Consider the following 25,526-nt stretch of genomic DNA (forward strand, 5'->3'; position numbering starts at 1 on the left):
TTCGAGATTCTTCAAAGTAGCCACCCTCTGCCTTGATGACAGCTTTGCACACTCAATTAACTGGTGTGCCTTGTTAAAAGTTAATTTGTGGAATTTCCTTCCTTAACGTGTTTGAGCCAATCAGTTGTGTTGTGACAAGGTGGGGAGGTATACAGAAGATATCCCTATTTGGTAAAAGACCAAGTCCATATTATGGCAAGAACAGCCAAATAAGCAAATAGAAATGACAGTCCATCATTACTTTAAGATATGAAGGTCAGTCAATATGGAAAATGTCGAGAACTTTAAAAGTTTCTTCAAGTGCAGTTGCAAAAACCTTCAAGCGCTATGACGAAACAGACTCATGAGGAACGCCACAGGAATGGATGACCCAGAGTTACCTCTGCTGCAGAGGATAAGTTCATTAGTGTTAACAGCCTCAGAAATTGCAACCCAAATAAATGCTTCACAGACACATCTCAACACTGCTCAGAGGAGACTGTGTGAATCAGGCCTTCATGGTCAAATTGCTGCAAAGAAATCCCTACTGAAGGACACCAATAAGAAGAAGAGACTTGCTTGGGCCAAGAAACATGAGCAATGCACATTAGACCGGTGGAAATGTGTCCTTTGGTCTGGAGTCCAAATTGGAGATTTGTGGTTCCAACCGCCGTGTCTTTGTGAGACACGGTGCGGGTGAACGTATGATCTCTGCATGTGTATTTCTCACTGTAAAGCATGGAGGAGGAGGTGTTATGGTGTGGGGTTGCTTTGCTGGTGGCACTGTGATTTATTTAGAATTCAAGGTACACTTAACCAGCATGGTTAAATGTAGTGCTATGCGCTGAGAGTCAGGAAGCAAGTTCAGGAAGTGAGTGTTTAAAAAAAATAAACATCATCCAAAACAAGAAACACTAACAGCACACAGGCATGAAACTGAAACAGAAACAATGACACCTGGGGAAGGAACCAAAGGGAGTGACAAATATAGGGAAGGTAATCAGGGAAGTGATGGAGTCCAGGTGAGTCTGACGATGCGCAGGTGCGCATAATGATGGTGACAGGTGTGCGCCATAACGAGCAGCCTGGTGACCTAGAGGCCGGAGAGGGAGCACATGTGACACTACCACAGCATTCTGCAGTGATATGCCATCCCATCTAGTTGGGGCTTAGTGGACTATCATTTGTTTTTCAACAGGATAATGACGCAACACACTACCAGGCTGTGTAAGGGCTATTTGACCAAGAAGGAGAGTGATGGAGTGCTGCATCAGATGACCTGGCCTCCACAATTCCCCGACCTCCAACCAAATTGAGTAGGTTTGGGATGAGTCAGACCACAGATTGAAGGAAAAGCAGCCAACAAGTGCTCAGCATATGTGGGAACTCCTTCAAGACTGTTGGAAAAGCATTTGAGGTGAAGCTGGTTGAGCGAATGCCAAGAGTGTGCAAAGCTGTCATCAAGGCAAAGGGTGGCTATTTGAAGAATCCCAGTTTAACACTGTTTTGTTTACTACATGATTCCATATGTGTTATTTCATAGTTGATGTCTTCACTATTATTCTACAATGTAGAAAATAGTAAAAATAAAGAAAAACCCTTGAATGAGTAGATATTCTAAAACTTTTGACCACTAGTGTGTCATGTAATATGTAGCTAATGTTATGTAATTTAGATAGAATTGTTGGTATCGCTGCTCGCAGTGGTGTAAACAGATAATCAATGTGGCTCAGCATTCATGTAAAGCCTGGTCAATATTCTATATCATGTTTTTGTGGTGCGTGTGTAGCCCAGCAGTATATAAGCTCCAATTTACAATGCCGTATTGAAAAATAATTGACATATCCGATTGATACATATACCACTATTGATTATTGTTTTTAATTGTTTTAAAGTGAAACATGGCCTTTACAGTTTTTTACAATCGCAAGGACCCATTTCTCAATACTTACGGTAGGTCACTATTTCAAAACTCTTCACACAGTGAGCACAACAGCAGTCTATGTGGGCTAAACTGTGGATCATTTTTCATTGCTTTGTCTGTTTTCAATGACTACATCTATCAAATTTCATGAATTACTTTCTCCCTCAGACACAACCACCACCAAAACTCTATGTACCAATTTGCACGTTTACATACTCTTTTCAAAACTGTTAAACTGAAGTTCAAAACCTGCCATAACACAAACTGTAATAAGACAGCAATTTGCTACATTTCTACAGTAATACCCTATTGAAATATATTCCAAATCTAAAAAATGAAATACTATCAAAACAATTACACCAATCACAGCTGATTCCCATTGTAGCTGAACACCTGCCCAGGTGTTAGTCTTTCAATTTCATTACCATCTATACAAAAGGGGACATTTTAGGAATAATGCTGTACTGCAATCTAAACATGGACCCAGACAGAGATCGAGAAGTGGCTGACAGAGGAAGAAGAGGGGCTAGGAGAGGGAGAGGAGTACGTATGCGTGGTGGAAGAAGACTGAGAGTAAGATCAAGAGCTGTAGTCTCAGATGAGATTAGGGCTACTATAATTGATCATGTAATAAATCATGGTCTATCAATGAGAGAGGCTGGTCTGAGAGTGCAGCCAAATCTGCAACGCTCAACAGTGGCATCTATTGTGAGAAATTTCCAGCCAAACAACAGATAAGGTGTGCATTCTGCAAGGACATCTGACTGAACTGCACATTACAGAAGTAAATTGAGCAAAGCCTCCAAACCCACTTGTGTGTAATTGTTTTTGTATTCCTGCTTAGGACCCAACGGTTACCTCCCACAGGCGGGAGAGGTAGGATTTTCACTGCTGTGTAGGAAACTGCAATCGTTGATATGGTCATCAGAAATAATGGCATAAAACTCAGAGATTTGGAACAGAGTGTTGGCAGACAACATTACATTTGGAAATATTCACAATGTAAGCATAACAACTATTTATAGAGTCCTGAAAATTCATCAAATAAGGATGAAGCAGTTGTACACTGTCCCCTTTGAGAAGAAGCGGGAACGAGTCAAGCAACTCAGGAACCAATACGCTATAGCCTAACTCTTATGTTGTCTTGTGGATTTATTTTAGAGAGTCATGGAGATTGATGCCAGGCCAACAACTCACATATTCATCTTTGTGGATGAGGCTGGTTTCAACGGTGGCGAGGAAGGAATGTGATTGGGAAAAGAGCCACAGTGGATGTCCCGGGCCAGAGGGGTGCCAACGTCACAATGTGTACAGCAATATACTCTGATGGATTGCTGTTACACAAATTGCTAATTGGGCCATACAACACCGAGCATCTCATTTCATTCCTGGATGACCTCTATGGAAGGGTTGTGCCAGGTGATTAAAGGGTTGCAGTGAGGCGGAATCTGCCAACATTTGTAATTGTATGGGACAATGTGGCATTTCACCACTCCCGTGCAGTCAGTGGTTAGCAGCCCATCCCAGGATGGTGTCACTTTTCCTCCCACCTTACTCTCCATTCCTCAACCCCATAGAGGAATTATTTTCCTCATGGACCACCATCCACATGATCAAATGTTCATCCTGGACGCAATGAATGCTGGATGCTTGGACATATCTGCAGAAGATTGCCAGGGATGGACCATTAATGCCAAAAGATTATTTCCTATGTATATTGCCCAAGACGACATAAGATGTGATGTGGATGAGAACCTGTGGCCAAATGCAGAAGACAGGGTTGACTAGCATTGCTACTCTATCTGTATTGGTGTATATACAAATTCTTGTATTTTGGAATCATTCCATGCCAAAAAATGACATAAAACATATTGAAGCATATTGCATCATGTCTGATTCATTCCTGTAACATATACTGCAGTGAATTCTAAACAGTAGGGAGGTCATTCTTGTTTTGTAAAGACATTTTACAAAATAAAATATTGTGTAATGCTACCTGTTGTTAGTGTTTTTTAGGTCATTGTTTTATGAGTGACAAAGTGTGCTTGTTGGGTGACAACCTTTGCTAGTGTTATGGAAGAATGAGTTGATTTGAGACGTATGAAGTGTTTTGATAGTTTTATTGCATTTTGGATGTGAAATGAACTGCTGTGCCAAGTTGAAAGTTGGTTAGGAGATGTGTGTGAAGAGTTTTGAAAAAGTTTCCTAAGTAATGACAAATGGGTCCTCGCGATTGTAAAAAAACGAATATAGCTGGTGTCTCTCTGTCTACATGGGTGAGTGACCCACCTGCAGGACCTTGCCCGAGCGAGGCTCGATCACACGCAGGTGTTTGTCCTTGCAGCTGGTGGCCAGCAGGCTGCCGTCGGTGTTGAAGGACATGCAGAGCACCACGTCTGAGTGACAGTCGATCATCTTCACTGGGCTTCCCACCTCCATGTTCCAGATCAGGATCTGACAAATGGAGGGACATAAAGAGTGAAAGTTAATGTAGGAGAGACAAAAGTCTGAGGAGGTGAGGTGATAGAAGAGAGAGAAGGGAAAGTGAATTTATAGGAATAGAGATATATATATATATATACATTATATACACAAAAGTATGTGGACACCCCTTCAAATGAGTGAATAGATCTATTTCAGCCACAACCGTTCCTGACAGGTGGAGAAAACTGAGCACACAGCCATGCAATTGACATAGACAAGCATTGGCAGTAAAATGGCCTTACTGAAGAGCTCAGTGACTTTAGGATGCCACCTTTACAAGTCAGTTTGTCAAATTTCTGCCCTGCTAGAGCTGCCCTCGTCAACTGTAAGCGCTGTTATTGTGAAGTGGAAACGTCTAGGAACAACAACGTCTCAACTGCAAAGTGGTAGGCCACATAAGCTCAGACCACCAGGTGCTGAAGCGTGTAAAAATCTTCTGTCCTCGGTTGCAACATTCTTTACCGAGTTCCAAACTGCCTCTGGAAGCAACGTCAGCACAATAACTGTTTGTCGTGAGCTTCATGAAATGGGTTTCCATGGCCGAGCAGCCGTACACAAGTCTAAGATCACCATGCGCAATGCCAGGCGTCGGCTGGTGGAGTAAAGCATGCCGCCATTGGACTCTGGAGTGATGAATCATGCTTGGTGGATGCCAGGAGAATGCTACCTTCCCGAATGCATAGTGCCAACTGTAAAGTTTGGTGGAGGAGGAATAATTTTCTGGGGCTGTCTTTCATGGTTCGAGCTAGGCCCCTTTGTTCCAGTGAAGGGAAATCTTAACGCTATAGCATACAATGACATTCTGTGCTTTCAACTTTGTTGCAACAGTTTGGGGCAGGACCTTTCCTGTTTCAGCATGGCAATGCCCCCGTGCACAAAGCGAGGTCCATAAAGAAATGGTTTGTCGAGATCGGTGTGGAAGAACTTGACTAGCCTGCACAGAGTTGTGACCTTAATCCCATCAAACACCTTTGACCTTAATCCCATCGAACACCTTTGGGAACACCGACTGCGAGCCAGGCCTAATCGCCCAACAGTGCCCGACCTCAATAATGCTCTTGTGGCTGAATGAAAGCAAGCCCCCGCAGCAATGTTCCAACATCTAGTGGAAAGCCTTCCCAGAAGAGTGGAGTCTGTTATAGCAGCAAAGGGGGGACGAACTCCATGATTTTGGAATGATATGTTTGACAAGCAGGTGTCCACATACTTTTGGTCATGTAGTGTTTAGAGTGAGAGAGAGAGAGAGAGAGAGAGATTAAAGAGTGAACAAAGTGAGAGAGAAAGATGGGTAAGGGGAGTGATATAATTAATTAAAGAGAGGAAAGGATGGTAAAGAACACTACAGCAATGATTTACTGATACCTTAAAGTCGTAGCCAGCGCTGAAGAGGATGCCACTGCAGGTGGGGTGCCACTCTATGAGACCCACTCGTCGGCTGTGTCCATACAACTCCAGCACCGCCTCGGACATGTTCCGCCTCAGCCCTCCCTCTGGAATCTCCCATATCCGCACCTATAGGCCACATATAGATAATGGTCATAGACATCGGCATGTCATCGTGGAATGCTCTGCCACCAGAGGTTACTCAGGCAAAAAGGAAGTTTAGCTTTAAAAAACAGTTAAATAAGACCTCTCCTCTTTCTAAAGATCTAATTTAACTGTACTGTATATAATATATATAGTACAGTGCTATCTGAAAGTATTCCACATTTTGTTGTGTTACAGCCTGAATTTAAAATGGTTTAAATTCAGATTTTGTGTCACTTGCCTACACACAATACACCATAATGTCAACGTGGAATTATGTTTTTAGACATTTTTACTAGTTATAGTAATTTAAAATAAAAAGCTTAAATGTCTGGAGTAAATAAGTATTCAACCTCTATGTTATGGCAAGCCTAATGAGTTAAGGAGTAAAAATGTGCTTAACAAGTCACCTAAGTTGCATGGACTCTGTGTGCAATAATAGTGTTTAACATGATTTTTGAATGACTACCTCATATCTGTACCCCACACATACAATTATCTGTAAGGTCCCTCTGTCGAGCAGTGAATTTCAAACACAGATTCAACCACAAGGGAGTTATGCTAATGCCTTGCAAAAAAGAAGACATTACATACCCATTTGAGCATGGTGTAGTTGTTAATTACACTTTGGATGGTGTATAAAAATACCCAATCATTACAAAGATACAGGCGTCCTTCCAAACTCAGTTGTCGGAGAGGAAGGAAACCGCTCAGGGATTTCAACATGAGGCCGATGGTGACTTTAAAACAGTTACAGAATTGAATGCCTGTGATAGGAGAAAACTGAGGATGGATCAACAACATTGTAGTTACTCCACAATACTAACCTAAATAACAGAGTGAAAAGAAGGACGCCTGTACAGAAAAACATGCATCCTATAAGGCACTAAAGTAAAACTGCAAAAAAAATTGCTTGAAGAATTACAAAAATAATACATGTGAAAATATTGTACAATCCAGGTGTGGAAAGTTCTTAGAGACTTACCCAGAAAGACTCACAGCTGTAATCACTGCCAAAGCTGATTCTAACATGTATTGACTCAGGGTTGTGAATAGTTATGTTAAAGACAATATTTCTGTATATTATTTTCAATAAATTTGCCAAGTTTTCACTTTGTCATTATGGGGTATTATGTGTAGATTTGTTTTATTTAATCCATTTTGAATAAAACAAAATGTGGAATAAGTCAAAGGGTATAAAGACTTTTCCCTATGCACAGGGATACCTGCATGCACACACATGGAAGCACACACACAGACATGTGTGCACACACGCACACAGAGACATGCTTGCGTGCTCCCAAATACACACACACAGACATACACACACATGCGCACACACACACCAATGATTGTTGTTACTCACAGAGCAGTCCTCTGAGCAGGAGGCTATGATGTTGTCGATGAAGGGGTTCCATTTGATGTCCAGCACGCCTCCCTGGTGGCCGCACACTTTAGGTTGGTGAGGGTCGATTCGCCCAGCCTGGAGGAGCACATGGAGGAGAGAGACAGAGACAACACAAAACAGAACCTGTAAATAGCATAAAAGCATTATCATCCCTTTATATAATCTAAACATGCTGATCAAAATTAAATCCCATACTCAAAGCCTTGTTGAACTCAATGAGTAAGATACCTCAGGATATTTGTATTCATCAGAATATTGTCTACAAAGAAAAATGACACATAACTGTCTCCCACCAATACATAACATGAAATGCATCAACAGGGTTGACACCAATATTGACAACCAGTGGTTACCCCTAATGCCCACTGAGTGGTGCCACTGTACTGTGCCATACGTTGCACTGCATGAAGCCTTTCACATCATCTGCTTCCCTCAGCATCTCTGAGGTACTGGATCTTAGGGTCAAAAGCTGGGTCAATTATAACAAAATAGATGCCTTTTGATTTTGAGTAGATGCCTTTTGATGTGTATAAGGAAAGTGAGCAATGTGACTATTTTGACAGAAACCACACAAGTTAAGTATATGATTTCCAAAATGGGGTTAGAAGGAAATCCAGTTGGAAGTGCAAAAGAAAGTAGCCTAATTTGTAATTCAAACATGCCTCACAGGCCACAGTGCTATCATTGCTTAATAGGACCCATTGTATCAGTGTCATTGTCAGTCTTTGTCTAAAAGTGTCTGATACAACAGTTAGGATAGAAAGAGAACATTGTAAGACAGGAGGGTCACATGACTGAAAAAAAGGATTCAAGCTAACTCTGTACCAGTCACACCCTATAGCATGGCTGTTTACAAGTCCAAGATGTTGAAGTGACTAATATGGGTTGATCCTATAATAAGTGGGCCTATACAAGCCATATGACCTAGACAGTAGCAGAGGAGCCTGTGGCTTAAGCTGAGGAACCCTTGTTCACTATCACTTCTACTAGTTGGCTATTAAGAGCAGGATTTTAAAGCTGTAGGCTAACCTCATCATGGCCAACAATTAATAATTGTTTCTTCAATCAACCCCCCCCCCCTTCCCCAATCCTTTATGCTTAACATATTGGTTTCTGAGCACATTATTTCCTCTAATAAATATCGCTTTTTACCACTTACACATCTAAGTTAAAAAAATGTTGTATGTAGGCTAGTGATTATTTTTTGAAGCATTGTTTTCAGTCCTAACAAACTGGCATCACTAACATGAGAATTGAAAAGTTTATGCACACCTCACACCAGTGACAACAGACATAGCAAAGCCAACTATTGAAACATTCAATGGCAAATAATTTATATGTAGTGCCAGTGTTAGAAATAACTAAGCACTTTAATTTGGAGCCAAAAAGGACCGTGTGCGCACTGTGAGCAATAGATGAGATGGAGGAAGCCGTCAGATTTTGCAGGTCCTTTTCATCGGTCTCAATCTTATCTATAGATTATTATAGAATACTTTAGGGGAGTTTTGTCCTATGAAATAACTATCCAAGGGAATATTGTTCTTGTCAGAAATGAGGAAATTGCGAAGCCACAGGAAGCTGAGCCGAGGTAAATTTGCAGGACAGGTAGCTAAGAACAATCAAGTGAGCTTTAAAAAGTGATCTAGTCTATTAGCTAGTTAGCCAAGACATTTGGGTAGCTGAAGGTCTTTTCATCCTAGGCTTTAGCAAGGTTGTTGATAATTTAATGGCTGCAGATGTGAAGAATGCTTCATTAACATGTTCTAACTTGCTGTCATGGAAATTCTTACACAGGTACACTCAAAGTCAATCTTAAAATAATGTCCTTCTCGTGGTCCGAACACACATAGGACTATTGATTAATTATAATGTAATTATTAGTGTTTACATAGCCCATTTAAATCTCACCCAATGTCTCTAGTCTTTCCAGTGAGGGTGATCAGGCCTCAGGTCAGTCAGCCCTATTAAGTGAGGGTTTGTTTCTTGTACCTCAGACATTAAAGATATTTCAAACATTTTGTGTATTAGGTTTACATTGGGTTTTTCAGTACATTTCTTATCAAAATAATTTACATGTGGGCAACCAAAACTCTGACAAAAAATACTTCAGAAAATTTCGTTTTTGTACTTTTAAGTTGCATCCTTTCTAACCTGTGAAAAACCCACTAAAACAAAAATTAAAAGACCCCACACAATAAATCAGAGTTTTAACGACTAACAAATATTCATTAACAGGTGGGTTGTGTGTGGGTGCTGGCGTGTGTGTGGTAAAAATCATAGGGTAAACAACGTTCTGCTTTCCCCCTATTGCAAGGTTTATTACAAGACAAGCATGCTAACTTTCTCCATATTAGAAGGCCGGTGTGAGGGCCTCTGTTGGATATTCAATTTCTGCTTCAATATTTATTAAAAGTCTATTATTTTAAGATTAATATGTAATGCTTTGGAGGGATCAATATGTATTAACTGGGTTGGCACTGTCTGTCAGTCCCCTGTAGATGGGGCGCTCGGTCCATAATAAGTCTGACACCTGAGACAGCTTATACAGGGAAACAGATGCATTTTCCATTTTGCCTACTCATGAATAGAACGACATAATTTGGGATATCAACTATCGGGAGTACAATACATTGTAGCCTTAAGTTTAATTAACAGAAAATCATTGGTTCTATTTAACAGGGTATGGGGTTTACTTCAAAATGTATTACCAGGGTGGAGGAAATCTCATCAGCGTTTATAGCTTTATTGGTTAGGGGTAAGTCAAGTCCTGTACAATGTTTTAACCTTATCTTTACCAAATGATCAATAAAGGGACCAGATGTATATTATTATAATGTTTTCTATTGTTACTTCATCAGATCTCTAGTAACCCATTATACATTTTTGTGTTACATCACAAATTCCTCCCCTACACCAGTGTTCTATTTATACAGGGTTTTGAATATTCACTCTAGTGTTCTATTTAATAGAATATTCAGGAATAGTACTTTCTCCTTTCATATCTCCACATACATGATGACATTATACCATCAAACTCCACCTATGAGTCATGTTATCCTTATGTAATCTAAAGTCAGGTTACCCTCAGAGACATGTTATCCTCGCTACTAATGAGATGTGTAATCATGTTATCCTCTAATGAGACATGTTATCATGTTATCCTCATTACTAATCGAGACTAATGAGATTTCTGAGACATGTTATTGTCTACCTGTAGATCAAATGGGTGGTGGTGGACAGAACCCTAGATAACGTTACAGATACAAAATAACTTGATCTAGTCCTCTGACAGCTCTAATTCACTCAGTAATTTATAGCTACATTTCAATCTCTAATTTATCCAATTTTAAATCAGCTTATTATCCATATTTCAATGTTGTTATCCAAATTTCAATTAGTTTAATATCCACTTTTCAATCAAAATGTCAATCTTAATAGTACTAATTTCGATCCATTTATTATCCAATTTTCAATCAGCTTAATATGTCATATCTCACAATAACACAAATTTCACATGAACATTCACTTAGTACTATTCCCAAACACACTTGGTAATCTCCCTTATGACCCATGTGCATCTTCAACGATTCTCTTGTTGTTACTTGCTTTGCATCATATGTATCTTCAATGGTTCTCTTGCCGCTACTTCCTATACAGTACCAGTCAAAAGTTTGGACACACCTACTCAGTCAAGGGTTTTTCTTTATTTTTTTACTATTTCCTACATTGTAGAATAATAGTTAAAACATCAAAACTATGAAATAACACAAAAAAGTGTCAAACAAATCAAAATATATTTTAGATTCTTCAAAGTAGCCACCCTTTGCCTTGATGACAGCTTTGCACACTCTTGGTATTCGCTCAACCAGCTTCACCTGGAATGCTTTTCCAATAGTCCTGGAATGGTTTTCCAATAGTCTTGAAAGAGTTCCCACATATGCTGAGCAGTTGTTGGCTGCTTTTCCTTCACTCTGCGGTCCAATTCATCCCAAACCATCTCAATTGGGTTGAGGTCGGGCGATTGTGGGGGCCAGGTCATCTGATGCAGCACTCCATCACTCTCCTTCTTGGTCAAATAGCCCTTACACAGCCTGGAGGTGTGTTGGGTCATTGTCCTGTTGAAAAACAAATGATTGTCCCACTAAGCTCAAACCAGATGGGATGGCGTATTTCTGCAGAATGCTGTGGTAGCCATGCTGGTTAAGTGTGCATTTCATTCTAAATAAATCACTGACTGTCACCAGCAAAGCACCCACACAACATCACACCTCCTCCACTATGCTTCACGGTGGGAACCCAACATGCGGAGATCATCCATTCACCTACTCTGCGTCTCAGAAAGACACGGCTGTTGGAATCAAAACTCTCACATTTGGACTGCATTCCGATTATTGCATAGATTATAATGGACCTATGATGTTTGTAAAATACTTTTTTGAAGGTTGTACTGATTATAATGAGCTAATGCTAAGCTATTTGTCAGCTATGTGTGGTGCCATGTCTGTTGACATTATATAATGCATTCTGGGTGTCACATAAACATGCCCAGTTAAATAAAGGTAAAAAAACAAAAAACAAAATAAAAAATACAACGTTTGTCAGACCAAAGGTGTTATAATGAGATGAAGGAATGGTTCACTCATCTTTCGGGTAAACTTCCAGAAGTGAATGAATGGAAGTGAATGATTGTGGACGACACACCCCCTTCAACATGCATACTATAAACAGACCCAACTCATCTTGTCTCCTCTTATTATCTTTGGTTGATGCGAAAAAAACAAACATGGCGGCAAGCACAAACTTCCCCCATTACTTTTGATTTCTAGAAAGTGTTTTACTCAGTTATATTGATCAATGGTGAGCTCACCTGTGATGTGATTAATTATAAACGGTAATTGCTATTAGCTAATTCATATTGTACTTTCTGTCAGCCGAGAGTTATAAAAATATGACCATGCTACGTCAATCTTTCCTCAGTTAGCGCTAGGACAAATGTAGCCTACATTTGACGGTTTGGATGATTGTGTTATGCTGTAGCTACTTCTGTGAATGTCTGAGCATTGCATCCAAAAATAAACTGGTCACATTCTGGACATAAATTTGTAAGGATTGTGTTGTGCAAAATGTATCTGTGAAAAAAACAGCGTGGCCAGCTCAAATGCTGATTGTTGCGTCATTCTAAACTGGACGTTCTAAATAAGCGTTCTAATCACACCGGTTTGAACGTACGCTCCAGGGACCACTACAGAATGATCAACACAACACGGAGTGCCTGGAACGTGGAGTGCCTGGATACAGCCCTTAGCCATGGTATATTGGCCATAAACCACAAACCCCCGAGGTGCCTTATTGCTATTATAAAGTGGTTACCAACATAATAAGGCATTCAAAATATATTTTGTCATACCCGTGGTACACGGTCTGATATACCACAGCTGTCAGCCAATCAGCATTCAGGGCTCGAACCACCCAGTTTATAATCCACAAATTATCACCGGCTAAGGCTATGATGTTGAAATGCCTATTTACTGTTTCATATCACTGCTCAATCCACTGTCTTGTCTCATCAGCCCAACCCGGCTATTTATAAACTAGGGGAAAACCCTTTGTTTTTCCCCTAATTACTCAGAGATGGATAGAGCTAAAGACACCATATTTTATGACAAACAATTTATACATGTCCTCTACTATTAGCAACTGTAATTTCATTTCTAAGATAAATGAGTTGAAATTAAATAGACAGAAAACAGAAGTACCGCAATGTTACTTTTGTACCTGCAGGCGGGGCGGGAGTAGCGCAGCCTTGGGACAGAATTAACACCTGGCGAGATGTGCACAATATCTGTTTTATCTTCATGTTACTGGTTTTTAATGCTCATTACTTTCAACAAACGTACTGTCAGACATAATGTCATATTTGTGTTGATTTGAATAGTTCATGCTATAGGTTCCGAGTTTATGAAAATGAACCAAGCATCAACATCGCAATGTTGCACAACCACAATATTTTGACTTTACAAAATTAATCGGAATAAAATAGATCACATAACAGCTATATTAACCATGATTTTCTCATTTCACTTGAATGTGAATGTAGTAGATGTTTTTCACAATTTTCAATGACTATTCATGCTTAGCCCTACCAATCAGGTGCGCTCCAGCTGTCCTTGTCATGCACGCTCTTCGTGTCTTGATAGAACAAACATTTTCATAAAGCAATATGAACTATAGGAGACAAGGGCCTGTGCTTAAACATTTATTTTTATTCCAGGTCATCAGTTAACTTTGTGTTACTTTCATCCCACCTGTCTCTCATGTAACGTCTCCCAGGATAATACTAAGACTAGCTAGCATGATAGTGTTATAGTGTGGACACTATATAAATAATTACATGGTTATTATTGGCATTGACCGTGACCTTTCGCCTTTGATGATGTCATCACTAAGAGTGAGTTCTGTGCAATGTGATTCTACCACCGGTTGAGTGGGCTATATAGTTCTGCTATATTTGTACCGTTTGTACCTGGCTGTACACCTTTTAGTTATTGGGTTGAAAGTAAAGGAAAGTACTACACCTTTTTGGCAACGAGGATAAAACTTTATCAACTTGTACAGGGCGAGGTGCTAGCTAGCTAAGAAACAGTGGAGGTAGTCAGTTAGCTAGCTAGCTTAATGTGCGACGGAGAGCAGGTGCCGCTGGACGGAAACGCCAACGGGGACAATCAGCAGCAAGTGAAAATCGCTAGCGAGGATCAAGGACAAGTTGGCGTTATAATGGCAATGTTTGGGACTATCACTGAGTTTGTTGAAGAGAACGAGGACTGGACGGAATATGTGGAAAGGTTGGGACACTTTTTCTTGGCAAATGGAATCACAGATGAGGCTAAACAGCGCTCTATTCTCTTGAGTGTGTGTGGGGCTAAAACCTATAAGCTAATGAGGAATTTGGCTACACCACGGAGACCGGGAGAAATTCCTTTTGGGGATCTAGTTGCTCTCGTTCAGACTCACCACAATCCAAAGCCTTCAGTGATTGTCCAGAGGTTCAAGTTTAACTGCCATGTTCGGAAACCAGGTCAGTCTGTTGCTAACTTTGTTGCTGAATTACGCGAACTCTCTGAACATTGTGAGTTTGGGGCTATGTTAGAGGACATGCTCCGTGACAGATTAGTCTGTGGCATTAATGAGGACAGCATACAGCGCAGGTTGCTGGGGGAAGCCACACTGACTTTCAAGAGAGCATTGGAACTATCTCAAGGGATGGAGATGGCCGCTAGTAATGTGAAAAATATTTAAAAGGCCAACAGTGAAAGTTGTGCAGTGCATCAGGTGACAAAAGAGGTGGCAGAAAATAGGGGAAAAGCAGTGGAATGTTTCAGATGTGGAGGGACACATTATGGTAACAACTGTAAGTTCATGTCACAATTGCAACAAAAAGGGACATTTAGCAAAAAAAAAATGCAGGGGTCCTAGGAGCAAGCCAGAGGGTGGGCGGACTGGGCTGGGCAAGTTCACAGCACCAAAGCCTCAGTCAGCAGCGCACCACCTAGAGAACACAGAGGTGGAGGAAGAACATTGTTCCTACAACATGTTTAATGTGAGGGAGCCGCACGCAGAGCCTATCTAATCTACAGTGGAGGTAGATGGAAAGCAGATGAGGATGGAGGTTGACACGGGGGCCTCTGCCTCTGTCATAAGTGAGGAGACCTACAAACAAAAATGGGGCTCAAGACAGGTTTCTGCCCTCACACCGGCAGGGATCAGACTGCGTACGTACACCGGGGAGACCATACCATTGCTGGGGGCTCTAGAGGTGGACATTGCAAACAACAGCCAGGAAGCGAGAACACGGCTCCTGGTGGTGAAAGGGAATGGGCTTAGTTTACTAGGGCGTGACTGGCTAAACAAAATACAACTGAACTGGGGTGAGATAAAACACACCCGAGTGACTGAGGATGTCATTCAAAAGTACCCAGAGATTTTCAAAGATGAACTGGGCACACTGCAGGGCACTGCAGTTAAGCTGTTCGTGGATCCTCAGGCCGAGCCTCGCTTTTTCAAGCCCAGGACAGTGCCTTACGCCATGAAAAAGAAAGTGGAAGATGAGTTGGAGCGGCTGCAGGAAGCAAACGTCATTACTCCCATTCAGTTCTCCCGCTGTGCAGCTCCTATCGTTCCCGTTCTGAAAAGTGACGGCACGGTGCGTATATGTGGGTACTACAAACTCACCATCAACAGGGCCTCTAAGCTAGACGCTTACCCGCTTCCGCGGGTGGAGGACTTGTTCGCGACACTGGCAGGAGGCAAGATGTTCTCAAAGCTTGACATGAGTCACGCCTACCAACAGCTCCTCCTGGACGAGGACTCAAAAGAGTGTGTCACAGTGAACGCGCACAAAGGCTTGTTCAGGTACAACTGCTTGGTTTTCGGAGTGGCGTCCAGCCCAGCCATTTTCCAGAGGACAATGGACAATCTGCTGCAGGGGATCCCTCATGTAGCAGTGTACCTGGATGACATCCTGGTTACAGGAGAGACGGAGGAGGAGCACCTCCACCATCTGGACCAGGTGTTAAAGAGATTCTCTGAGGCAGGGCTGCGCCTGAAGCGTAGCAAGTGCACATTCCAAGCACAGAGTGTGACATACCTAGGTCACAAGATCACAGCGCAGGGTCTGTGTCCTGTGGAGGACAAAGTCAGGGCAATCAAGGATGCTCCAAACCCCAAGAATGGGTCAGAGCTCAGGTCGTTCCTGGGCATGGTGAACTACTATGGTAAGTTCCTCCCTGAGCTGTCAACAGTGTTGGCTCCACTTTATCAGTTGCTCCACAAAGACTGTAAATGGAAGTGGGGGCCAGCACAAGACAAAGCTTTCAAGGAAGTGAAAGCACTACTACAATCAGCACAACTTCTGGTTCATTTTGACCAAGACAAAGAGATCATCCTGTCATGTGACGCCTCACCCTATGGCGTCGGGGCAGTACTCTCTCATCAGATGGTATACGGGTCAGAGAGACTCATTGGATTCGCATCACGTACGCTGACGTGTGCTGAGAAGGGTTATTCACAGTTAGACAAGGAAGGTCTGGCCATAGTCTTTGCTGTGAAACGCTTCCATCAGTACCTCTACGGTCGTCATTTCACCATATGCACTGACCACAAACCACTGATGAGCCTTTTTAGTGAATCAAGATGCATTCCGCCCATGGCTTCAGCAAGGTTACAGCGCTGGGCCCTGACACTGTCAGCTTACCAGTACACGATAGTGTATAGAGCGGGGAAGGACAATGCAAACGCAGACGCGCTCAGCCGTCTCCCTACCAGAGATGCCTGCCACAACTGTGGTGCCTCCCGAGACAATTTTCCTAATGGAGAGATTGTCAAACTCACCTGTGAATGCCAAACAGACCAAACACTGGACAGACCGGGATCCTATCCTGTCCCAAGTGAAAAGATTCCTGATGCAGGGTTGGCCTCCTGTCATAGAGGATGATGGCCTAAGACCTTATGCAAAGCGCAAAACTGAGCTGAGTGTGCAGGATGGCTGCATACTCTGGGGGTCCAGAGTAGTTGTTCCACCCCCTGGCCGTGCACAAGTCATGGATGAGGTCCATGAGGTTCACCCGGGTGCCTCCCGGATGAAAAGTTTAGCCAGATCTTACATCTGGTGGCCTAACATGGATCAGGAGGTAGAAGACAAAGTTAAATCATGTTCTGAGTGCCAGATCAACCAGAAGATGGCGCCGCCCACGCCACTACATCCGTGGGAGTGGCCTGACCGCCCATGGTCCAGGCTGCACGTAGACTTTGCAGGCCCTTTCATGGGTCACATGTTCCTTGTCATGGTGGACGCACACTCCAAGTGGCTGGAGGCACACATCATGAGCAACATCACAGCGACCACAACCATCGAAAAGCTTCGGCAGGTGTTTGCAACCCATGGTCTGCCGGACTCTCTGGTGTCCGACAACGCAACAACGTTTACCTGTGACTTGTTCGAAGAATTCATGCGGAGAAACGGGATCCGCCATCTCCGCAGCACCCCGTTTCACCCGGCCTCAAACGGCTTAGCGGAGCGGGCTGTGCAGACACTGAAAGAAGGGCTAAAAAGGATGACTGGGGGAACCATCACAACTAAGCTCTCTCGGTTCTTGTTCCAGTACCGCATCACGCCACAAACAACAACAGGACAGGCTCCAGCGGTGATGTTAATGGGCAGAAAGCCACCTGGATCTACTGCATCTGAACATCAGAACACGAGTGGAACGGAAGCAGGAGAAACAAAAAGAGAGACATGACCACCACGCAAGGGAGAGGCAGTGACCCAATGACACTGTCTACATCCGCAACTTCACAAGCAGCCAACGCTGGTTGCCAGGTATCATTCTGAGTCAGAGTGGTCCCGTCTCCTTTGTGGTCAAACTGACTGATGGTCGAGTCATGCGCAGACACCAGGACCATCTCCGCCTGCGCTATGACAAAGACCATGTTTTCAGACGGAACAGCTGTGGGTGGTAGCATACAAGTTGAAACCCCACAGGAAACAGCATCTGAGGAACAGGGGCATTCAGTGGTTCCAGCAGAGGGTGATGTACATTCTCTCACAAACACCCAACCCGCTCCTGTGCCCTCAGACCCAGCTCCACTGGGACACGCCTTACCTGTGTCTCGTAGCACACCAGCAGTACTGCGCAGATCACAGCGTAGTCACAAGCCTCCTGAAAGACTAACTCTGTAGTTGAGACTGAGAGACTCGTGGTGTTAGTGTTTGTTTGGAGCAGCAGACCTAGTTGAAAAGAAATAAGGACTGTCATTTTTTGTTGATGTTTTGTTTACATTTACAGTAACACCAGCAGAAGTTCTACAGTGTTGTGTAGTAAAGAAAAGAAAACACTGATGTGGTTTACTTGTTAACCTTCTGTTTTCCTTACGGGGGGGATTTAAATTGAGGGGGGAGAAGTGTTATAGTGTGGACACTATATAAATAATTACATGGTTATTATTGGCATTGACCGTGACCTTTCCCCTTTGATGATGTCATCATTAAGAGTGAGTTCTGTGCAATGTGATTCTACCACCGGTTGAGTGGGCTATTGTAACGGTTGTCGTCGGGGATAGAGGACCAAAACGCAGCAGGAATGTGGATGCTCATCTTGTTAATTTATTTTAAATCAAGAGAACACCAAAATAACAAAATGAAGAACTCACGAACAACAAAACAGTCTTGTCAGGCACACTCAGCAAAACAAGAAACAATCTCCCACAAACACTTAACCAAACACATACCCATATATAGGACTCTCAATCAGAGGCAACTAGAAAACACCTGCCTCCAATTGAGAGTCCAACCCCAATACACTAGACATAGAAATACAAAAGACTAGAGACCACATAGAAATACAAACCTAGAACATAACCCCAAAAACCCGGAAATAATAAATCAAACACCCTACTACATAAAACACCACCCCGAACCACATAAACAAAATACCCTCTGCCACGTCCTGACCAAACTACAATAACAAATAACCCTTATACTGGTCAGGACGTGACAGCTATATAGTTCTGCTATATTTGTACCGTGTGTACCTGGCTGTACACCTTTTAGTTATTGGGTTGAAAGTAAAGGAAAGTAATATAGAAATGTGTGTGGGCATTCCTTGTCAAGTTACTACAGATAGGATACTTGAAACCTATGCTGTCATTTAGTCACTAGATAGGTTAAGAAAATTACATATGTTTGGAACCTTAAATAACTAAACACAACTACACAACTGCACTTACATCGCTCAAAACCACTTTTTGTTGATAACTCGGGCGAAACATGGTCAGACTGGTCTGTTTTTTTGCAGGGAGGTCTTCCTCCACATTAGGAACGTGCTGACTTCACTATTAGCCACCCTTTGCCTTCAAATAGCCACCATTTGCCTTGATGACAGCTTTGCACACTCTTGGCGTTCCCTCAACCAGCTTAATGAGGGAGTCACCTGGAATACATTTCAATTAACAGGTGTGCCTTCTTAAAAGTTAATTTGTGGAATTTCTTTCCTTCTTAATGCATTTGAGCCAATCAGTTGTGTTGTGACAAGGTAGGGGTGGTACAGAAGATAGCCCTATTTGGTAAAAGACCAAGTCCATATTATAGCAAGAACATCTCAAATAAGCAAAGAGAAATGACAGTCAATCCGGGAAATTTCAAGAGCTTTGAAAGTTTCTTCAAGTGGAGTAGCAAAAACCATCAAACGCTATGATGAAACTGGCTCTCATGAGGACCGCCACAGGAATGGAAGACCCAGAGTTACCTCTGCTGCAGAGGATAAGTTCATTAGAGTTACCAGCCTCTTTGCAGCCCAAATAAATGCTTCACAGAGTTCAAGTAACAGACACATCTCAACATCAACTTTTCAGAGGAGACTGTGTGAATCAGGCCTTCATGGTCAAATTGCTACAAAGAAACCACTGCTAAAGGACACCAATAATAAGAAGATACTTGCTTGGGCCAAGAAACACTAGCAATGGACATTGTCCTTTGGTTTGGATTACAAATTTGAGATTTTTGGTTTTAACCGGTGTATCTTTGTGAGACTAGCACAGCATTCTGCAGCGATACGCCATCCCATCTGGTTTGGGCTTAGTGGGACTATCATTTGTTTTTCAACAGGCCATTACACAACACACCACCAGGTTGTGTAACGGTTATTTGACCAATAGGGAGAGTGATGGAGTGCTGCATCAGATGACCTGGCTTCCACAATCCCCCAACCTCAACCAAATGGTTTGGGATGAGTCGGACCACAGAGTGAAGGAAAAGCAGCCAACAACTGCTCAGCATATGTGAGAACTCCTTCAAGACTATTGGAAAAGCATTCCAGGTGAAGCTGGTTGAGAGTTACGCCAAGGGTGCGCAAAGCTGTCATCAAGGCTAAGGGTGGATATTTGAAGAATCTCAAATATCAATTATATTTTGATTTGTTTAAAACTTTTTTGGTTACTACATGATTCCATATGTGTTATTTCATAGTTTACATGTCTTCACTATTATTCTACATTGTAGAAAATAGTGACAATTAAGAATGTTCTAAAACTTTTGACCATTAGTGTACACAAAGCAAACGTTTTAGTTCATAATTATCAGCTAGACATGTGAATGGTAATAACGTAGCTGGATGATTTTGCAAATATGTGACTTTTTGTGTCTCAGGGTTAGATTTTTGAGATGAAATGTTTACTTGGATTTTTTCCCCGCACATCCATTAAGTAGAGACTAAAATAACCAGCTTTTAAAATAACCAGCTTTCAATTTGTTTTTTTAAATGTTATTTTCTAAAGCATTTCATGTCTGGATTTTCCTGTTTTGCACTGTTTTTGTCCTGTCTCACACCCAGACTTTTGACCTCACTTACAAAAGTCATGATGCTTTGCAAATAGTCCGGGTTGCCATTTGATTAGCTGTTCAGGAGTCTTATGGCTTGGGGGTAGAAGCCTCTTAGACCTAGACTTGGTGCTCCGGTACCGCTTGCCGTGCATTAGCAGAGAGAACAGTCTATGACTAGGGGGGCTGGAGTCTTTGATAATTTTTAGAGCCTTCCTAAAAATTATAGAAAAATAAAGGTAAATATGACTGAGAAGATAACATTTTTATTGTGTCATTACCAAATAGGCTATAATTTCATCAAATTATGTTAGATTTGTAAAATTATGTTATAATTATGTGTATTTAGGATACACTCTATGCTAGCAGTTCAACTGGAGTTAGCATGCTGGAATCCCATCTATTTATGACCAAATAGTGTCGAAATGTCTTTCCCATCACACGTCAGCACCACCACAAAATGAACTGTGATGGTAAGGACAGAATGTGGTGGTAATGACAACATTTATTAGTTCATACATTTTTACTTACCTTAAGACCAGAAAAAACACACAAATTACAAGTTGGTTAAGATGAAATTGAACACTTATTTGCTAAATAAGACCATTACATTTTGTATTATGTTAGGATGATTGAGTGATTTTGATGTCTATTTATGTGTCACGAATCCCACCGAAGGTAGCTCCCCTGCCTGCTCGGGCGGTGCTCGGCGGTCGTCGTCGCCGGCCTACTAGCCGCCGCTGATCCTTTTTTCCTTTTCTGTTTGTATGTCTTATTGGTTGCACCTGTTCCCTATTTGATTGTCTTGATTTGTGTTTATTTAAGCCTGCTTAGCCCACCCAGGTTTGTGCGGGATTATTTTATGTCAGTGTGCTTTTTGGATGTGCTGGCTATTCGCCTTGATTTTCTTTCCGGACTGTGTGCCCGTTATTTACTGGGTTGGTCATTTTGTTCACGCGCCTGTTGTGTTGGCGTTGACTGTTTTGTACCGGAGAAAATAAATCCATTATTTCCTTACCTCTGCTCTCTGCGCCTGACTCCTACCACCACTCCTAGCAATTGTTGACATTATGTGACTTACTTTGGTTACTGACTTTAATTCTAAGTGTTTTATTTTTCTATAAGATGACCCCTAAATCAACCAAGGACAGGACAAGGACATACACTATATATGCAAAAGTATGTGGACACCCTTCAAATTTCTGGATTCAGCAATTTCAGTAACACCCGTTGCTGAAAGGTGTATAAAATCGAGCACACAGCCATGCAATCTCTATAGACAAACATTGGCAGTAGAATGGCCCGTACTGAAGAGCTCATTGATTTTCAACTGGCACCGTCATAGGATGCCACCTTTCCAACAAGTCAGTTCGTCACATTTCTGCCCTGCTAGAGCTGCCCTGGTCAACTGTAAGTGCTGTTATTATGAAGTGGAAATGTCTAGGAGCAACAACTGCTCAGCCTCAAAGTGGTAGGCCACACAAGCTCACAGAACTGGACCACCGAGTGCTGAAGTGCGTAAAAATAGTCTGTCTTCAGTTGCAACATTCACTACCAGGTTCCAAACTGCCTCTGGAAGCAACATCAGCACAATAACTGTTCGTCGTGAGCTTCATGAAATGGGTTTCTATGGCCGAGCAGCCGCACACAAGCATAAGATCACCATGGGCAACGCCAAGCGTCTGCTGGAGTAGCGTAAAGCTAGCGGCCATTGGATTCTGGAGAAATGGAAACGTGTTCTCTGGAGTGATGAATTACGCTTCACCATCTTGCAGTCCGACAGACGAATCTGGGTTTGGCAGATGCCATGAGAGCGCTACCTGCCCGAATGCATAGTGCCAACTGTAAAGTTTGATGGAGGAGGAATAATGGTCTGGAGCTGTTTTTCATGGTTTGGGCTAGGCCCCTTAGTTCCGGTGAAGGGAAACCTCAACGCTACAGCATATAATGATATTCTAGATTAATCTGTGCATCAAACTTTGTGGCAACAGTTTGGGGAATGCCTTTTCCTGTTCCAGCATGACAATGCCCCCGTGTACAAAGTGATGTCCATACAGAAATGGTTTGTCGAGATTGGTGTGGAAGAACTTGACAGAGCCTTGACGTCAACCCCATCAAACACCTTTGGGATGAATTGCAACGCCGACTGCGAGCCAGGCCTAATCGCCCAACATCAGCGCCCGACCTCACTAATGCTCGTGGCTGAATGGAGGCAAGTCCCCACAACAATGTTTCAACATCTAGTGGAAAGCCTTGCCAGAAGAGTGGAGGCTTTTAAAACAGCAAAGGAGGGACCAACTCCATATTAATGCCCATGATTTTGGAATGAGATGTTCGACGAGCAGGTGTCCACATACTTTTGGTCATGTAGTGTATATAAACAGAATCAAACAAGACCCTTTAAGATACCAGCAGTATCTTAAGAAACATAAATAAAGATTACTCAAGAGAAAATAAACTGAAATCTATCTCACAACTTTCCCAGTGAGAGAAAAAAAAGGAGGCTAAAGAAAATTAACCAAAGAAACAGAAGATCAACTATCCAGAAAATTGTGGTTATGGAGTCATACCTGTCAAGGAACACACACCACCACAGTCACCTGAAGTCTTACACCTACAGAATGATGACCTAACTGCCCTTCAAATGACTCCACATCTATGTGATTGTTTCGGCCCATGCACAAACCGTGATAATTCAACAAACAGAGGCAGACAAAGCACAACCTTCACTTCCACCTGCACAGCACCACAGCCATCTCCTAGCGCAACACAGCCCATTGCAGACATACATGATGGACTGATTGGAAAGTGGTGTGTTGTGACAGATGATGAAGACCCTTACACTGGTATTACACAAGATGCAGAGAGCTGCGCTCTAGTCAAGACGATGAGTTGCGTGGGAGCCAACCAATTATTTTGGCCAGTGAGAGAGGACATTGTATTGTACCAACAAGAGAATGTGCTTGGGATTGTCCCTGAGCCTCATCCAGCGACAAAACGGCATGTGATGCTTGATGGTGCAGTCTGCAAGGAAATTTGCTCTCTCGTTAAACTCTACGGGATCGGTGTCCCCCCCGCGGGACGGTTGAACTAACATAGGCTAATGTGAGTAGCATGAGGTTGTAAGTAACAATAACATTTCCCCGGATATAGACAAATCTGATATGGGCGGAAAGCTTAAATTCTTGTCATCTAACTGCACTGTCCACTTTACAGTAGCTATTACAGTGAAATATTAATGTATTTATAAACCAATTAGGCACATTTGGGCAGTCATGATACAACATTTTGAACAGATATGCAGTGGTTCATTGGATCAGTCTAAAAATGTGCACATACACTGCTGCCATCTAGTGTCCAAAATCTAAATTGCGCCTGGGCTGGAATAATCCATTATGGCCTTTCTCTTTCATTTAAAAAAAACGCATGTTTTTTTCATTGTATTACTTTTTACTAGATCTAATGTGTTATATTCTCCTACATTAATTTCACATTTCCACAAACTTCAAGTGTTTCCTTTCAAGTGGTATCAAGAATATGCATATCCTTGCTTCAGGTCCTGAGCTACAGACAGTTACAGTTGAAGTCGGAAGTTTTCATACACCTCAGCCAAATACATTTAAACTCAGTTTATCACAATTCCTGACATTTAATCGTAGTAAAAATTCCCTGTCTTAGGTCAGTTAGGATCACCACTTTATTTTAAGAATGTGAAATGTCAGAATAATAGTAGAGAGAATGATTTATTTCAGCTTTTATTTCTTTCGTCACATTCCCAGTGGGTCAGAAGTTTGCATACACTCAATTCGTATTTGGTAGCATTGCCTTTAAAATGTTTAATTTGGGTCAAACGTTTCGGGTATTTTGTGAAGTGCACCAGTCCCTCCTGCAGCAAAACACCCCCACAACATGATGGTGCCACCCTCGTCCTTCACGGTTCGGATGGTGTTCTTCGTCTTGCAAGCGTCTCCCTTTTTCCTCCAAACATATCGATGGTCATTATGTCCAAACAGTTGTATTTTTGTTTCATCAGACCAGAGGACTTTACTCCAAAAAGTCAGATCTTTGTCCTCATGTGCAGTTGCAAACCGTAATCTGGCTTTTTTATGGTGGTTTTGGAGCAGTGGCTTCTTCCTTGCTGAGCGGCCTTTCAGGTTATGTCGATATAGGACTAGTTTTAGTGTGGATATTGATACTTTTGTACCTGTTTCCTCCAGCATCTTCATAAGGTCCTTTACTGTTGTTCTCGGATCGATTTGCACTTTTTGCACCAAAGTACGTTCATCTCTAGGAGACAGAATGCGTCTCCTTCCTGAGCGGTATGACGGCTGCGTGGTCCCATGGTGTTTATACTTGCATACTATTGTTTGCACAGATGAACCGGGTACCTTCAGGCATTTGGAAATTGCTCCCAAGGATGAACCAGAATAATGGAGGTCAATATATTTTTTTCTGATTTCTTTTGATTTTCCCATGATGTCAAGCAAAGAGACACAGTTTGAAAGGCCTTGAAATACAGCCACAGGTACACCTCCAATTGACTCAAATGATGTCAATTAGCCTATCAGAAGCTTCTAAAGTCATGTCGTCATTTTCTGGAATTTTCCAACCTGTTTAAAGTCACAGTCAACTTAGTATATGTAAACTTCTGACCCACTGGAATTGTGATACAGTGAATTATAAGTGAAATAATCTGTCTGTAAACAATTGTTGTAAAAATTACAAGTGTCATGCACAAAGTAGATGTCCTAACCGACTTGCCAAAACTATAGTTTGTTAACAAGAAAATTGTGGAGTGTTTGAAAAACGAGTTTTAATGACTCCAACCTAAGTGT

The 25,526-nt window shown here is 42.1% G+C and overlaps 1 protein-coding gene across 1 annotated transcript in view; it reads right to left on the reverse strand.

The window, feature by feature from the left end:
- Positions 1–25,526, reverse strand: part of coro2bb (coronin, actin binding protein, 2Bb) — a 52,895-nt gene that overhangs the window by 5,155 nt on the left and 22,214 nt on the right. The window contains exons 3-5 of the mRNA XM_014123980.3: positions 7,281–7,397; positions 5,750–5,899; positions 4,193–4,357 (exon numbers count right to left, since the gene is read on the reverse strand). Of these exons, the coding sequence (XP_013979455.1) occupies positions 4,193–4,357; positions 5,750–5,899; positions 7,281–7,397 (432 nt within the window). The remainder of the gene's footprint in view (positions 1–4,192; positions 4,358–5,749; positions 5,900–7,280; positions 7,398–25,526) is intronic.

Source organism: Salmo salar, chromosome 10, assembly GCF_965601325.2.
Source record: "Salmo salar chromosome 10, fSalSal1, whole genome shotgun sequence".
Taxonomy (NCBI): domain Eukaryota; kingdom Metazoa; phylum Chordata; class Actinopteri; order Salmoniformes; family Salmonidae; genus Salmo; species Salmo salar.